We start from the raw sequence: 15,668 nt of genomic DNA on the forward strand, positions 1-15,668 counted from the left end.
ATGTGTCATCAGTCCATCTCTCAATCGTGGTCAAGTTGTCTTTCCCGTTACGTTGCAAGTTTCCTAGTGCTTGAACGAGAAGAGTTTGACGAAGCGACCGAGCTTGCGCGGCGTGGCAATCTTGGGATCGGCACTGGCGTACGTCTCGAGCATGTCACGCTGCGTCTGCTGCGAGACGTGTGCAAACACTTGGTCGTGCACGGCCGAGGTCGCAATGCCTCTCAGCGTCTCGGCGGGAAACGACCGCCGGGCGTTCAAGAGACACTGCGCGACCGCGTCGGTCGTCGACGCCGGCGCGCGCAGCAGCTGTCGAAAGATCGCAGTCGCCATCTCGACCGAGAGCACCGACGTCACGTACATATGCAGTGGCGCCAACGCGTCGCTTCGCCACAGCCAGAGTGCATTGAGCACCTTGAGCACCGCGAGGACGTGGTATGGCCCTGCCGCAAGCGCCTCAAGGAGAAGTGCGAGGAGCGGCGGAAGCACGCCGGCCGCCTCGAGCAACGTCGGCTCGTGGATGCCAAAGGCGACGACGAGGCCACAGACGCCGTCGAGACGATCGGCGCCGTCGGACGCGAGGGCTGACGGCGCGGTGTCACGCACGATGCGCAAGACCGCGTCTTGGAGGAGCCCGCTCAGCGTCGACGACGGCGACGCACAGCGCAAGGTCGCTTGCAGCGTATCGATGACGCACCGATGTCGCGTCGCGGAGAACGACGCGACGAGAAGGGGTACGGTTGCTGTCGCCAGCGGCGCTGCATCCCGTTCGAGGCTCTTGAAGAGTGTTTCGAAGAGCTCCATGACGCTGGTTTGCACCACGTGGCACGCCAGTAGCGGCTGGAAGACCGCTGCCCAGTGCGTTTGGAGGACAGCGAGAAGCGGGTGGCCCGATCTCGAAGTGCGTTCCCGCAGCAGCGCCGACGCGAGCGTACTCAAGTGCCCGAGCACCAGCGACACCACCGCATGGGCTGCTTCGTCATTCGCCGCGTGGGGTAGCGCCGCGACCAGGTGCTCGCACATGAAGTTCGCGAGCGAGAGAACGTGCGGCGCACCTTGGACGTAGTAGCTCACGTCGGACGCTTGGTACGCGGCTTCGGTCGCGCCAATGAGCACCCGCGCGTACGCTTCCAGCACGAGGCGCAAGCTCTTGTCCGACAGAAACGGCGTCGGCTGCAAGTTCGCGCGGTACACGTTCCGCATGCACGCGAGCCAATCAAGATCGGCGGCATCCAGGAGGAGCTGCGGCGCGCACTTGGTCGCGAGCTTCAGGAGCGCGACGGCGCCGATGTGGTCCTCGGCGTTGCGCATGGCACAGATTGGGTCGTCTTCGGCGCACGCGAGCGCGCTCGTGAGGATGCCATGGACGTACGGCAGCGACGCGGGATGAGCGCGGATCCAGGTCGGCACGACACTCAGAAATACCGTGATCGTCCGAAGGAGGGCCCGGGCATGCAGCGTGCGGTCGGGTGACGCCAGCGCATAGAGAACATGCAGCAATCGGGGCATATACGTCTCGTCACTATCTGGAATGCATTTGGTAAGCGCACTCAGCGCATGGAGCGCGGCTTCAATCTGCAACGCGACGCTCGGCGCCTAATAGGAGCAGCCCATCAATCGCTCGCTCTGCGCGCTGAAAGAGCATACCGAGGTGGGGGTGAGCGTCTCGTACGCTGCGAAGATGGCTCCGAGCAGCTCGTGCAGAAACGCATCCGGCGACGCTTGCGAGAGGAGCCGGAGGACCGCGCGCATCTCTTTTCGGTGCTGCACCAACTCGTCCTCGTCCGCCGCTGTCTCGAGCGACGTTGACGCGACGACGTGCCGCAAGACGGATGGAATGTACTTGGCGTCCCATGCACACGCTGCGTCGCTGCCGTCGGCAACCATGCGCGCGCGGAACGCGACCCAGAAATCGAACACTTTGGTCAGCGCCTCGGTCTCGTGGAGGGTCGCCAAGGCGAGGAGCATGTCGAGAAAGGTTGTGGGCATAGGATCGAGTGGCGTGAGGAGCCCACAGACAAGCGCTTGCTCGCCGACGCTGGCAACGGTCGACGCGATCGCAATGAGGAGGTCGGGGCGCAAATCGTGGGCGTTCTCAAACGCTTGCGACCCAAGACGCGTGCTAAACGCGAGCAGCGGCGACAGCAATGGAGCAAACGACGCATCGACGCAGGTGGCGACAATGTCTTGAAGGACATCCAAGATGCGGTCGCTCTCGGGGGCCATCTTGGCCGCCACGTCGCACGCGGCAGCAAGCAAGCTCGATGCCGCAATCATATCGGGGGCCAACGCGCCGTGAACCACCCACGCACCAAAGGTCTCGAGGATGCGCTCTTCGAGGCGTGCGTGAAAAGCACAGAGCGTGTTTGGTCGGCGTGCGACCTGGGCCGACCAGCAGCCTTGGAGGGTGTGCAGCACCTGCGGCGACTCGGTCTTGATTGACGCCACCCACGATTCGCGGTGGTCCTTGCGAAGCAGGAGGCGCTTGTTCTGGATCTCTTCAGGCAGCAGCTGGAGCAGCGTGATGACTGCCATGTCGACTGCGATACTTGGCATCGACACACCCGACGAGAGCGCGCTGAGCGTCGTGAGGACGTCGCCTTCGGTCGTTGAGAGAATACTCACGGCGACGCAGCATGCATACTGGCTCGCAATGAGAGAAGACGTGTGGTTCGCTATCGATCCGTGAATATGCGTACAGAGCTGGGCAAAGCATGGGCGAAGGAGCTCGGACGCGCCGATCGATGCGTCCGACTTGAAGCGCGGGTGGTCGCGCGACCCGCGACTACACAGCGCGCGATAGATGGTGTTGACGAGAAAGAGGTGTTCGTGCTCCTTGAGGACGTCGTCGTCGCTCTGCGACAGCAAGGCCATGCTCACGGGAATGGCCTCCGGCGTGCGCTGGAACGTCTGCAGAAAGGCGTCGGCGCGCTTCCGCTCGTCGGCGCTCCTAGAAAGGTCATGAGAGATTCGAGCGTCAAGTTGTCGGTGCGTTTTACGTGTGGCCGGCGAGCACTTTGCGCACCGCCGTAAGCACCTGCTGCGCCGTGCGCGATGTCGCTGCCGCCATCTCTCTGTTGGTTTGAAAGGCGTCCTCACCGGATGTCCGGATAATGCATCCACCTGTCCCCATCGCGTCCAAGTTCGTGCGGTTGGTACGCGCGCGAACTCGGCAGCCATGCTTTTGATGAATGCAAGCGATATGATTGGCGTTTACGATATTTTTAGGCCAATCAGATGCGACATGATGCTGGCAGCAACGGATTGCCACGCCCGCCGAGGGCCAAACTACGTCTGAAATCGCCCATACTTGGCAGAGCGGTAGCCGTCACATAAAGAAGCAGAGCGCACGATGTTGCACCGCCGTCCGAGGCTCACAACGCCATAACGTGTGAATCGAAGATAAAAAGCAATATGTTTTTAGCACGTTAAAAAGCTCTCGCGACAGCGCGCCAAAATCAAAATCAAATGGATGGGTTTCGCTCGATCCCAGCACAGCGCCACACCATACAAAGCGTGCGCTCGTTTGCTTGGCGAGCACCGCTGTACATCTCCTTGCTGCTTCGACACGACCAATCTTGGCGCTCTGCTGTGCGGAGATTGACTTGATCTTTGTATGCTGCCACCGTGGGGCCAGAAAGGGTGGTACTTCAAGCTCGGACTTCAAGCAGTCGACGGACGCCATTTGCCAAGCGCATCCCCAGGAAGAAGCACGATGATGATGCTCCGCCAGCTCGCGCGTCCTGTCCGCAGCTTCTCGTCGGCCGCCGCCGCTTCCTGCGTCACCTTGGAGAAGCAGGGTACGATCGGTATCCTGCGGCTCAACGATCCTGGTCGCCTCAACGCGCTCACGGCCGACATGGGCGACCGCGTCGAAGGTAATAGACCTCGGATCCACCCTTCTCTCAACATTGCACGTATATGATGCAGAGCTCGTCCAAGAAATCTCGGATCGCGCCAACGAGTTCTCCGCCATCGTGCTCACGGGCGAGGGCCGCGCGTTCTCGGCCGGCGGCGACTTGGACTTTCTCACGCGCCGTAGCCTCGACACGCCGACGCGCAACAGGTAGCAGTCCTTGTCTCTCTTGGAGTCAATTGGCATCGTGGAAGATAGCGTCACGATGCGCAAGTTTTACGGCCGCTTCCTCAGCCTCCGGTCGCTGCCCGTGCCGCTCATCGCGGCCATCAACGGCCCCGCGATCGGCGCCGGCATGTGCATTTCGCTCTTTGCCGACGTCCGCGTGCCGCCAAGGACGCCAAGCTCGGCTTTACGTTTGTGCACCTCGGGCTGCACCCGGTCCGATCTCGCGTTGCATACTATGCATTGACGTCACCTTGGTCACTCTTAGGGCATGGCCTGCACGCACTTTTTGCCGTCGATCGTTGGCCCCGAGAAGGCCAACTACTTGCTCATGAGCGGCAAGGTACCTGTATCGTCTTCTTGTGTCTAGGATCTCATACTGGACTGTAGGTCATTTCGGGCCAAGAGGCGCATGAGTATGGCGTCGTGTCCAAGGTGGTCGAGAAGGTTCATGGCGCTTGCCCAACATCTCGATCGTTAAGGCGCGGGTGTAGGAGGATGTTGTCGCCGAGGCCATCAAGATCGCGCAGGACATGACGTCCGGTTCGTCGGTGGCGACGCGCAGCCTCCTTCGGTCGCTTCGCCTCAAGCAGGTGCGATCGGCACGCCCGCGGTGGCGCATGACGCGGGTGTTGTATGTAGGACGAGGGCCTCGAGCGCGCGTTGTGGCGCGAAGCCGACAGCCAAGCCAACTGCTACGCAACCGCCGACTACCGCGAAGGCGTCGACGCGATCAAGACGAAGCGCAAGCCCAACTTTGTGACGCTGGAACACTTCAAGGAAGAGTTGTAAACGCACTTTTACATGAGAATAATGCCGAGTGGCCGGACTCTACCACTCGAGGGACGCGTTCATAGACGCCGCTTTGTTCTTGGCCACGTTCTTGTGGCCCCACGGGCAGTGGCGGCACTTGTAGCCGCAGCACGCGCGCTTCTTGAGAAAGAGCGCGGTAAACACCGTATAGCCCGAGGCTGGGTCCACGTACTGGAGGAGCCGCGGTCGCACGCCACTTTGTGCAGCAATCGGTACCGCTCGCTCGGCTGCTCGTCGAGCTCCATCTCGTCAATCTCGGCGAGGTCGTCGGCGATGCTTGGGTCGTTCATCAAGTCGTCAAGCGTCAGCGGCGTGGTGGGTGCCCACGCCACGACCGGCGGTACGACGTCGTCGACAAGAGGCGACACAGCGACGTCCTTTGTTGCCGCCGTAGTGACAGGGCTCGAGGGCAAGAGAGTGGCAGAAACCGACAGCTCGTGCAAGCCGCCGGTGACACGGCTGCCATCGTAGCCGCCATACGCGTAGAGAACGTCGTCACTCAAGACCGCGGTGCCATGTCGACAGACTGCGAGAGGTAGATCCGGCAGTGCTGTCCACACCAGCGAGTCGATGTTGAGCGCATAGCTCGAGGCAAACACGCTCGTGCCGTGGGCCGTCGTATGGGACTGACCGCCCGTCACCAGAATGTGCCGCCCACAGACGACAGCCGCGTGCGACGTTCGGGGTGCAGGACAATCGCCAACGCACGTCAGCTCGGTCCACGCCTCGGTGGTGGGGCACCAGACCCAGACGTCGTTGGTCGGTCCGTCGCACGTCGAGCCGCCTATGACAAACATGCGGTCGTCGGCCCACACAGCTGCGTGGTCGGTGCGCTTGTACGGCGCCAACGCGCCTGATTGAACCTCGCGCCACGCCCACGTGCGCAAGTCGAGAAGGTGCACGTCGTTGAAGCGCTCGACTTTGTTCCAGCCGCCAAAGACGATCGCCGTCGACCGTTGCGCGTCGACTACAAGCGTCGGGTTGCCCCGCGGCGTCGGCGCCACGCCCGTCGTGCTGCCGTGCGTCCAGCAGCGCGTCTCGAGGTTGAGAAGCTCGAGCTGCCCGAGCGGACGCAACCCATCTTGGTCCCAGCCGCCAAAGACAAAAGAACATGGTGCCAAAGCGCGGCTGCGTGGTTCGACCGCGCCGTGGGCACGTCGTCCTCGCCGTATACGGTGGTGCACGGCAGGTGCTGCCACGATTGCGACGGCGTCCACTGCCACACAGACGACGTTCGCTGCGACGCATTGTCCTCACCGCCGACGAGATAGAGCGTGTCGCGCGATGCGACGACCGCGTGGGCCGCCAGGGCCGGTGGGCCCGTCGCCTCGAGGGTGCGCCACGCAGGCTCGGCAAATGGCTCTGCGGTCGATGCAAGCACAGACTCGAAGTGCGTCACAAAGGCCTCGCCAGTGGCGAAGCGGGGACCAGTGTACTGCAAGACGCGCACGTGTTCAAGGCCGGCAAGAGTTGCCTTATCGCTCGTCGTCGGATGTACGAGGGCGGCGAGGATTTCAATGCCCAAGATGATACTCGGTCCCGGGCGCGAGAGAACGCCGTGGTCGACAGCAAAGAGTCGCGCCGGCGTCGTCTGCATCGCTGGGAGGTTCCAAAACCCGTCCTGCGAGAGCAAGTACCGCTCCATGTCCCGTACGGTCTCGGGCGCCGACTTGCCGCAACACGCGACGACGATGACATCGGGTCGTGATGGCAGAATGTCGTCAAACCAATTCAAGCGTCGCGGCGGACAGCCCGGCGTCGAGTCGGCCAACGCCTCGGAGCCACCGGCGCGGCGGCGCATATCGGGCAGCCACTGCCCCGACGCCACGAGTGGGAAGACGCTTTCGAGGCCCAGAACACGCGGTCGACCGAGTTGGCGCACGTGAGCGGCCACCGCGTCGAGTCGGGCGGTGAGACGCGCGTGGAGCAGCTGCGCCCGAGCGTCTTCGCCGAGGACGCGAGCAATCGCGAGAATCCCATCGAGGACGTCGGTGACCGTCCGTGGCTTGATGGGAAAGGCCACGTCGCGTGGCAACTGCGCGGCGTCGAGGGCGACGGCCACCGCACTGTCGACCGCGGAGCACCGATCGCAAGCGTCCTGCGTAAAGACGACGCCGGGGCGACACGTCGCTAGCAACGCGACGTCGATCACGTGCAAGTCACGGATGCCTTGGGCGTGGAAGGCTTGGACTTGGGCTTCAATCGCGTCGGATGTCGTCGCCGTGATCAAGCTTTTGGTGATGCGAGGCACACCATTGGTATAGTGCGCAGGCGCGTCACAAAACTCGCTCACCGCGCACAGAAGGGCCTTCTTCTTGGCCCGCCGCGTCGTCTCGTCGTCGTTGTCGGTTGGCAGCCGCGTGTCCCAGATCGCGCCAACGATCTCGGTCGCGCTTGGCTCAAACGACACGAGTGGCAGGCGTCGCTGTGCCGTCGCGAAGAGAGCTGATGCAAAGGCCCGATGCGACCCAAAGTGGAGGTGGCAGTAGGACGCGATCGTACCACCGACGACGACGCCCTCGGGCGCAAACGCTGCGTCCGGCCGCTCCATGCGGCACCGGTACGCTGGCTCGTCAACGCCGGCCAGTTGGACGACCGCGCCGTTGGCATTAAGCCGTGCCGCCGGCTCGCCCTTGTACGTGAGCTCGGAAAAGTGGTACTGGTGGCACGCCAGTCGTGTTGTGGGCGGCAGCTGCAGCAGTGCTGCCAGGGCTGGCGACATCTCGGCCACGCAGTAGCCCATGGTCATGCGTGGTGTCATGCTCACGTCAAGGGGCAGCACGCCGGCCATGGCAAATGCCTTTTCTTTCTCAAAAAGCTTCTGCGAGAGGTACATGAGGCCGCCGCACTCTGCGTACACGAGCTTTCCAGACGAGGCAAACGCGTGGACGGACGCCCGCATCGACGCGTTGGCTTCGAGCGCATTGGCGTGGAGCTCGGGGTACCCGCCGCCAAAGTAGAGTGCATGGACGGTTGGCACCTCCTTGTCGTGCAAGGGCGAGAAGAACACGAGGTTAAAGCCGACGGCTTCGAGCACGCGGAGGTTGTCGGCGTAGTAAAAGCAAAACGCTTCGTCACGTGCGACGCCGAGCCGCACGGGTGGCGGTGTCCTTTCCGTCGCAGGTGGCGTCGATGGCTCGCGGACGGGCAGGTAGATCGTTGGCGGGGATGCGAGCAGCGCGTCGACGCTTATGTGGGCCTCGACGAGACGGGCAAGGCCGTGGATGTGCGTCGCATTGTCTGGCATGTGCAAGCCCAAGTGGCGTTCGGGCACAACGATCGATACGTCCTTCGGGACGCAGCCTAGGACGCGTACCGACGAGGTCAGCGGTGACGACTGCAACGCATCACGTAGCCATTGCGCGTGCGCGTCACCGCCAATCTTGTTGAAGACGACGCCAGCAAATGTCACGTTACGGTCGAACGAGCAATAGCCGTGCACCATGGCCGCGGCGCTGCGTCCCATGCACCACGCGTCGACGACGAGGACCACGGGCGCTTGGAGCCACTTGGCGATCTCGGCCGAGCTGCCGCCGTCCGAGGCCTCGTCCGTGCCGTCGAAGAGCCCCATGCAACCTTCGATGACAGCAATGTCGGCCTTTGTCGTGATGCAGGCGCGATGGTACGCAGCAAGGCACTCGTCGCGGCCCATCATGAAGCCATCGAGGTTCACGCTCGCGACACCGCAAGCGAGCGTGTGGTGCATCGGATCGAGAAAATCGGGGCCGACCTTGAACGGCTGCACGCGCAGCCCGCGCTTGGTGAGAGCCGCCATGAGACCGATCGCGAGCGACGTTTTGCCGACGCCGCTCGAGACGCCCGAGACGACGATCGCCGGCGTGGCCATTCTTGTCAAGAAAGTGCAATGTCGGATCTGGACTTATTTCTGGTCCCAAGCAACCCTCGGAACAGATCATGGAGACCAGACCAGCACCAGGAGCTACCAGAACACAATGCAGTGAGCGACCATCAGTCCCAGATTCCAAGCTTCAAATTGTATGGGCGAGGACTCTAACTGGTACGCGGGCAGCGCTGCTTGGCGCTGCTAAAACCTTTATAAACGAATAGATACGCATCATTTGGTAGAGTGGTTTTCGGCACTGCCCTGCAACTGGATATCGTCGAGTAGCACCAGTGTATGAGTGTATGCCTAGGGTGAATAGCGGACCGCGAAAGTGATTCAGGGCAACCAGTTTGCTTCCCAGCTTTTGCCGTGTTTTACGTGTCGGGCTTAAAGGCGTTGCGGTTGACGTTATCGACCGCAACACAGTGGACAATGCGAATAAAATCACGATGGACTCAAGAACGACTAGTTCGTTGACTAAGAACGTAGCATATATCCTACAAGCCGAGGCTCGAGGCCATTTTCTTGGCTTGCTCCCAAAACACAAAAGTAAAGATCGTATGCGGCCCGAGGCGGAGGTAGTGGGCAGTCCAACCCTTGAACATGCCCCGGACACCTTCGGCGCCAAAGGTTTCCGGAAGCAGTCGACGACGCCGTCATAGAGCACGCCTTTGCCGTTCACAACGTTCTGGCTGTACAAGCGCGTCGAGACCACGTCAAAGGGGTTCATGGCTGTCGTGACCGCAAGGCCCGTCACGAGACTTGCTACGCACAGCCAAGTTAGTTGATGTGTGGCAGGCCCAAGACGAAGATATTCGCACCAGCAAAATGTGCAAGGACGCCGTCTTCGAGGAGCCCGGACGAGAGTACGAGGTGCTTGGACGAGGCATACGTCGACATTTGCGCGGCCGAACCAACCTGGTGACAGCAGCATCGTCACTAAAATGCACGCAAAAGAGCCTAGGTCGTACCGCCACACGCGGAATGGCACCGTTGATACCCCGGTAGAGGCCTGCCACGCCGTCCTTGGCCACGATTTGCCGAAGCCCATCAAACTAAGAGCTTGCGTGAGTATGCTACTGACACTGTGCGTCGAAACGTACCGTGCCCTTGTAATGGTATTGCGCGTTGATGGTCGTGGCGTTGCTTTGAGCTTGGAGACGGGCCTTGACGAGGAAGAACGGGCTGCCAAGCATGGCACCAAGCGCCCCGGACGTCGCACCCGCGAGCATGTTGCGCGGCACGAACGAGTAGTGGTTCGGGTCAGTGGCGCCATAGATCTTTTGCAGCGGCTCGAAGCCGCCCAGGCGCACGCCGTTCATGACTGTCTACGCCAATGCCATCATTAGATACATACGAAGCTATCGCCGAGTGTCTACCTGGTAGGCCATGCCAGCCACGAGGCCACGCTGGATACCGCGGACGCCTTCAACCTTGGCGATTGTGTAGAAGGCGTGGAACGAATTGCGGTAGACGACAGGCGCACCCGACGCGGCGAGCTCGCCCTGCGCAGAGCATCCTGATGCGTGCTGTCGCATGGCAGGCGGCGTACCTGCAGTTGCATGCGCGTCTTGACGACCTCCATCGGGTTGGAGCCGATTGTGGCGAGCGACGTAGCCATGCCGGCGATCGCGATGTTGGCCATGAGGCCGCGCTCGGGCTTGCGTTCAGTGGCCATCGGATCCCGTTCTGGTCGACAACTTGCGCAACAAAACGATTTTTGTCCCCGCGTTTTGTCCCGTGTCCGATCTTGACGAGGTGCATTGCGCAAACTTGATCTTGATGTTTGTAAGGTGGGTGAGCCAACGACGTGGATTGGCTAGAAGAGTTTTCTTTTCAGCCAATCCGAGCGATGAATTCGAACGAGGTTGTCGCCAAGCGTCGACTTTGTCCACTCGCTCGTTCGTGCAAACGAGTCGCATCATCCAGGACATGTGCATGCGCGCCAGCTTCGAATTGAAGGTGTCGTACACTTGACCACAACATGGACGAAGCTTGCAGTTCTTATTGTAGTTTACTCAAATTATTATAGTACCGTGGTAAAGGACTATATTGGTAGGGACTAGATCGTTTCAACAGCCTCGGTTGCGGGGGAAAATATGACGCTGTTGTAGCACCCAAGAATCTGCGTGTGGCTTGCATCATGCATGTCATGAGGATGCGAGATGGAGCCACGCGAAATTCTCAGAGAAGGGTCGCATTGATCTTGGTGCATAGCCACGTCCAAACTGCGTGCGTTTATCCAAATTAATATATTATTCAATACCTTGCATAATGTATGTCCTGCATGTATTGAAAGAAACATCGTCCTGGTGTATGATTGGCTCAAATGCAATCTTCGACAGCCGAAATATTCGCCGTTTTGAACCAATCCCGACACAGAACGTGTGCTCCTTCCACGAAACGGCGCGGTCACTCAGCCCCTTTTGCAGGCGCTTGGTTCTGTCAAAGCCGCACTCTGCGAGTATAGGACCTCGCATGCGACGCATGTGGCGGACGTCGCGCGGTACAAAGCGACAGGGCGCGGTGGGCGGTCGAAAGAATTCGGGCCCCAGAATTCATTTTCTCGAAAATTCCGCCCAATTTCGGTGCGATTTTAGCCAATGGGACCATCACTCGAAGCGTCGGCGAATTATCCGGACGCGACAGCGACCGGCCAGAAGTCGACCATTTCGAATTTCCATCGATACACAAGAAGATGAGCTTTGCGCAGGGTCAAGATTGGGAGGTCCAGGGCTGGAACAAGGCCCGCAGCGGCGGCCGCATCGGCAACGAGTCCAAGGAGGCCGCGCTCAACCGCGCGCGTCGCGCCGGCAACGTCTCGACCGAGGTCAAGCACACGAACGGCCTCAACCGCTCGGCCCACGGCGCCGCTGGCAACATGCGCAAGCTTGACGAAGACACGGAGAACTTCAAGCACGACACGGTCGACCGGTCGCTCTCGCAGGCGCTCTCGAAGGCGCGCCTCGACAAGGGCATGACGCAGAAGGCGCTCGCGACCGCGATCAACGAGAAGCCGCAGGTCATTGGCGAGTACGAGTCGGGCCGCGCGATCCCGAACCCTGCCATCATCTCCAAGATTGAGCGCGCGCTCGGCTGCCGGTTACCTCGTGGCCCCAAGAAGAAGCGCCCCACGACGTCGGAATAAATCGACGACGGAGTAATATAACATAGTCTTGTAGCCACCGACGCAGACTTCCTGTTTCCAGCGAAGATGATGGGCAAGGAAGCATCCTCGGATTCTTCCATTTACTGCTCGAGGACGCTTCCATGTCCTGTTGGAAACAAACGTCATGGCGAACGCAGCCACCATCGCGGGCATGCGGGCATGAAATCGATGCAGTCGAATCGACCTACTAGTACTGAGTAGACGCGATCGATCCCAGCAGAGCCGGCACAGACTTGACCGCCGATGCATGCAAGTCGCTTGTACGTCATCGTATCACAACTTGCGAGAAGACTCGAAAAAGAACCAACCTCGCGATCCGTTCCAGAAGCACGGCCAGTTTCAAAGCGTCTTGCACATCATCACCGACCCATGACCGCGCCGTTGCTGCTACTGGTCGCTCTTGGCAGCCTGCTTCTGCCGGCGTCAACGCGGGCGACGACGGCGGCCTGCGACGTGTGCCAGTACAAGTCGTACGCGTGCGGCAGTGCGTTGGCCGATCGCAGCGTCTGTACCGCAGACGGCCGCGTGCAAATGGACGACGTCTTCTGCGACGCCGACTGTATATGCGCCGATGGCTTTGTCTGCGCCAACCTCCGCCTCGGCCACCACGTCCTCGCCGCTGGCCACGCTCGGCCCCGCTGCGTCTCCGCGGATGGTCTACGCGTCCGGTATGGAGACCGCTCATCGGCGATCTTATCGTATTGGCATGTAGGTTTGAGAGCTGCCGCCACGTGAGCCCGACGGCTCCGCCTGTCGGCGCCTACAACCTCAGCGCATGGCTTCGCTTCCACGATGCTGCGTGCACCACCCAGGACTGTCGCGCGACGCGGGCCGTCGAGCGGCTCCACCAGAGCGGCCGCGTCATCGTTCTCTGGACCGAAGCGCCGTCAACCTATCACTTTATCACGGAGGGCACGCTCACGAATCTCTCCAGCGGCATCTTCCACAGCGTCGCGCAATGGGACGAGGTGCGCGACCGGCTCATTGGCGTGCAGTCGCATGGCATCGACAAGTGGTATCCTCCCTCGTGTTGGCACTGCACGTGGTAATACGTACGTCTAGCTACACACTGCAGACGCGCAACACCAACAACGCCAAGTGCAAGGGCTACATCCTCTCGGCCGAGCACGCCACCGACACTGCGCTGTGGACGACGGATTTGCCGCCGTCGATCTGGGCGGCGGTCGTCGCCAGCGTTCTCGCTGCGTTCGGCAGTGTCGTCGCTGTCGTCTACGTGGGCTGCCACGCGTCGCGGGCCGTGTACGCACCGCGTTCGCGCCCGATGGCACCGACCGCCGAGCCAACGCACCGCGAGTAGGGATTAAGTCGACTCGATTATGATACTCGCGTCGTTGTTGCGAGGGCGTCTGTGCCCATGCGGTTGGCAATGATGGAAAAGAGCGCCTACTGTCGTGCAGAGAAGGGAGCGGGCGGGCGTGCGGCTACCTGGACACGAGGACAGGCGAGGTCTGCGCTCGAGAGCTGCGAGGCAATGCCCTGGATGACGACTGGGGTCAAGACACAGTTGTTTTCGACCACAATCCGAAAGAGCGAGAGCACGTGGAGCTCGGACCGCGTCATCTCTTGGCGGGCGTCTTCGTGGGCCCGCAGCATTGCGCCAAAGGTACTGAGCGTCTATGAGTGCGCAAGTGCGTCGCCTTGTCGAGTAGAACGGTAGTCGTACGTGGCAGAGCTCGAGCAGTCGTGCCTTGTGCACGCGCAGTCGTCCAAGATGCTGGTCCTTACTCACTTGGAACGACGGCAAGTTAGTGTCGTTGAGACACGCCGCTTCGAGCTTGGACGCGTGCAAATGTTCTCGTTCGGCCCAGTGCATGGCTACACATAGTAGTAGTCGTGGTAGGTCATTGTAGCGGCGACGAGTGCGCACCGAGCTTGGCCGAGAGGTTGAGCTTGAGGTGGTCTTGGTTGCTCCCAAAGGCGTCCGAGAGGTTGGCGATGCGCTGCTTCTTGGCGGCCATGCGTTGCTTGAGCCTAAGAACTTTGTCTTATCCGCTCGTGTTACGTTCTCAGCGCAACCGCTTGTTGAGCGTATGCACGACCGCATCGTCCATGGACGCAGCGAGCTTGGACGCGTAGAGCGGTCGGGCTCTACAACGTGCCACGTCATTTGGCGATCGCTGTCGAGATCGTCGAGCGTACCGTCGCGGCGCGCCCAGTTCCGCGCTGTGCTGCATCTTGCTCTGGCGGTGGCCGCTGCTGTCGATCGTGTAGCAAATGCCGCGTGGCGTGAGCGATGCTGGCGCCGTCGCGGGCTTTACCGGGCGCATGGGCGCCGCGCTTGGGGGGCTTGGGGCGAGGGCGCTTCGTGTCGGGATGACATCATTGTGGCGCTGGATCGGCGGCATCTCGGTGCCCGTGTCAAAGAACTGAAGTGCCGGCACGGGCGTCACAAAGCTTTTGCTGATGATGTCGAAGACGGCGGGCGACAGCTCTTTTGGGCGGGATTGGTGCAAAACGAGCTTGTTGGTCACGTTCTCACGCATCGCGCGGTCCTTGCGCCGCTTCCGCGCCAGCCACACGTGGGCCACTAGCATGGGTTGTGAGCGGCGTCGACGATACGAGATGCTAGCCACCGGCGCGGAAGGCGAAGAGAACGTTCTCGCTCAGTCCGAGCGGGTTGTCGTTGTGCTCCCGCTCGCGCTGCCGTGCGACAACGGTCTGTGCGGCGGCGCCGTTCCGTGACTTGATCGCGGTCAGCTTGGAGCGCTGGTCCAGGTTGGGCTTGGCGACGCGCATGCCGCTGCGCCGCTTGCTCTGCTTCAAAATTCGGCTCAGCTTGAACTCGAGCTACGCCACGTGGTCGTGCCCACATCCCTAGGAGTTCGTCGTACCCCAAATGCGCTGTCTGAACCGCAGCGGTGGCGGCGTGGGCTCGCCGCCACAGTCTCTTCCTGGGACGCCTCCGATACCTTCATCTTAGCTTCGAGATACTGTCCAAGCGCCGCGACTTGCGTCGGCTCTTCAACATGTGCCTTTGGTTGGCGCGTCGTTGGGCCTTGGAGCCTACGCCTGTCTAAGTCCTTGTGCATTGGAGACAGGCGGCTACCGCGCCCGATGCACGCGCTCGATCGAGATGCGAACATGGTTCTGGATCACGTCCAAGCCATCGCGGCCGTGCTTCCGCCGACCTGGCTGCGACTTGGGGCTCATGCGATGCAATTTTATTGCGTCTTTATATTTAAATACCATGTGCGTGTAACTGCCATGGTCGGAAGACGGAATCTAAAAGAACGCAACTTGGATGGACGAGTGCTACACGAGCCCCGAGCGCAAGCGGCCGCGGCTCCACCGCAGCCCTACCGCCGCTGACGACAGTGACTGTACGGTCATGGCGTCGTCGTCGCCCGAGGAGGCCGAGTCACCATGCTTCTTTGGCGACGACGTCGATGCCATCTTCTCGCTGCCACCGCACATGACGACCGGCGGTCGACCACGGAGCCTCTTTGCCAGCACTGCAAGCAAGGACGACGACGCAACGCAGCTTGCGCCCATTTGTGCAATCGTCGCACCACCTAGCAGCCAAGGCCACGACAGCTACGATCGTCCTCTGCCCTTGTCCGACGACACCCTCGACGGACTCATGCTTGCGCAAGCGTCGGAAGATGCGTCCTCTGGCGGCAACCCGATCGTGTTGTCGCCCGCGTCACAAATGTGCGTATTGTCACACATCGGCGCACTCGCCGCCCGGCCACCGACACCACCACCACAGGTTGCAGTTGAGGTGCGTCCGCCTCGGCGATCAA

At 61.2% G+C, this 15,668-nt stretch overlaps 8 protein-coding genes across 8 annotated transcripts; 3 read left to right on the forward strand and 5 right to left on the reverse strand.

Annotated features, from left to right (window-relative positions):
- Positions 1-18: 18 nt before the first annotated feature.
- SPRG_06198 (hypothetical protein) lies at positions 19-3,098 on the reverse strand. The gene is made up of 3 exons (XM_012345588.1): positions 2,997-3,098; positions 1,645-2,947; positions 19-1,593 (listed from the first exon to the last, which is right to left on the reverse strand). The coding sequence occupies exons 1-3, from the start codon at positions 3,065-3,067 to the stop codon at positions 64-66; spliced, it is 2,904 nt and encodes a 967-aa protein (XP_012200978.1). The 5' UTR covers positions 3,068-3,098; the 3' UTR covers positions 19-63.
- Positions 3,099-3,712: 614 nt separating this feature from the next.
- On the forward strand, positions 3,713-4,870 carry SPRG_06199 (hypothetical protein; the record flags this gene model as incomplete). The annotated part of the gene is made up of 8 exons (XM_012345589.1): positions 3,713-3,875; positions 3,928-4,063; positions 4,112-4,232; positions 4,259-4,294; positions 4,347-4,421; positions 4,469-4,525; positions 4,573-4,671; positions 4,721-4,870. 8 exons carry the CDS (start codon positions 3,713-3,715, stop codon positions 4,868-4,870), a joined length of 837 nt encoding a protein of 278 aa, XP_012200979.1.
- A 39-nt stretch (positions 4,871-4,909) lies between these two features.
- On the reverse strand, positions 4,910-8,738 carry SPRG_06200 (hypothetical protein; the record flags this gene model as incomplete). Its single annotated transcript, XM_012345590.1, has 3 exons — positions 4,910-5,062; positions 5,089-5,949; positions 6,003-8,738. The coding sequence occupies 3 exons, from the start codon at positions 8,736-8,738 to the stop codon at positions 4,910-4,912; spliced, it is 3,750 nt and encodes a 1,249-aa protein (XP_012200980.1).
- A 494-nt stretch (positions 8,739-9,232) lies between these two features.
- On the reverse strand, positions 9,233-10,413 carry SPRG_06201 (hypothetical protein; the record flags this gene model as incomplete). The annotated part of the gene is made up of 7 exons (XM_012345591.1): positions 9,233-9,331; positions 9,385-9,500; positions 9,557-9,653; positions 9,707-9,790; positions 9,839-10,063; positions 10,115-10,240; positions 10,288-10,413. 7 exons carry the CDS (start codon positions 10,411-10,413, stop codon positions 9,233-9,235), a joined length of 873 nt encoding a protein of 290 aa, XP_012200981.1.
- A 996-nt stretch (positions 10,414-11,409) lies between these two features.
- SPRG_06202 (hypothetical protein) lies at positions 11,410-11,924 on the forward strand. Its single transcript, XM_012345592.1, has one exon. The coding sequence runs from the start codon at positions 11,434-11,436 to the stop codon at positions 11,881-11,883; it is 450 nt and encodes a 149-aa protein (XP_012200982.1). The 5' UTR covers positions 11,410-11,433; the 3' UTR covers positions 11,884-11,924.
- A 288-nt stretch (positions 11,925-12,212) lies between these two features.
- SPRG_06203 (hypothetical protein) lies at positions 12,213-13,246 on the forward strand. Its single transcript, XM_012345593.1, has 3 exons — positions 12,213-12,572; positions 12,617-12,919; positions 12,967-13,246. Exons 1-3 carry the CDS (start codon positions 12,274-12,276, stop codon positions 13,220-13,222), a joined length of 858 nt encoding a protein of 285 aa, XP_012200983.1. The 5' UTR covers positions 12,213-12,273; the 3' UTR covers positions 13,223-13,246.
- SPRG_06204 (hypothetical protein) lies at positions 13,239-13,891 on the reverse strand. The gene is made up of 4 exons (XM_012345594.1): positions 13,793-13,891; positions 13,589-13,740; positions 13,351-13,539; positions 13,239-13,308 (listed from the first exon to the last, which is right to left on the reverse strand). The coding sequence occupies exons 1-4, from the start codon at positions 13,881-13,883 to the stop codon at positions 13,240-13,242; spliced, it is 501 nt and encodes a 166-aa protein (XP_012200984.1). The 5' UTR covers positions 13,884-13,891; the 3' UTR covers position 13,239.
- Positions 13,892-13,931: 40 nt separating this feature from the next.
- Positions 13,932-15,085, reverse strand: SPRG_06205 (hypothetical protein; the record flags this gene model as incomplete). The annotated part of the gene is made up of 5 exons (XM_012345595.1): positions 14,972-15,085; positions 14,757-14,928; positions 14,499-14,712; positions 14,065-14,452; positions 13,932-14,013 (listed from the first exon to the last, which is right to left on the reverse strand). The coding sequence occupies exons 1-5, from the start codon at positions 15,073-15,075 to the stop codon at positions 13,932-13,934; spliced, it is 960 nt and encodes a 319-aa protein (XP_012200985.1). The 5' UTR covers positions 15,076-15,085.
- Between the last annotated feature and the right edge of the window lie 583 nt (positions 15,086-15,668).

Source organism: Saprolegnia parasitica (assembly GCF_000151545.1).
Source record: "Saprolegnia parasitica CBS 223.65 unplaced genomic scaffold supercont2.24, whole genome shotgun sequence".
NCBI classification, from domain to species: Eukaryota; Oomycota; class Saprolegniomycetes; order Saprolegniales; family Saprolegniaceae; genus Saprolegnia; species Saprolegnia parasitica.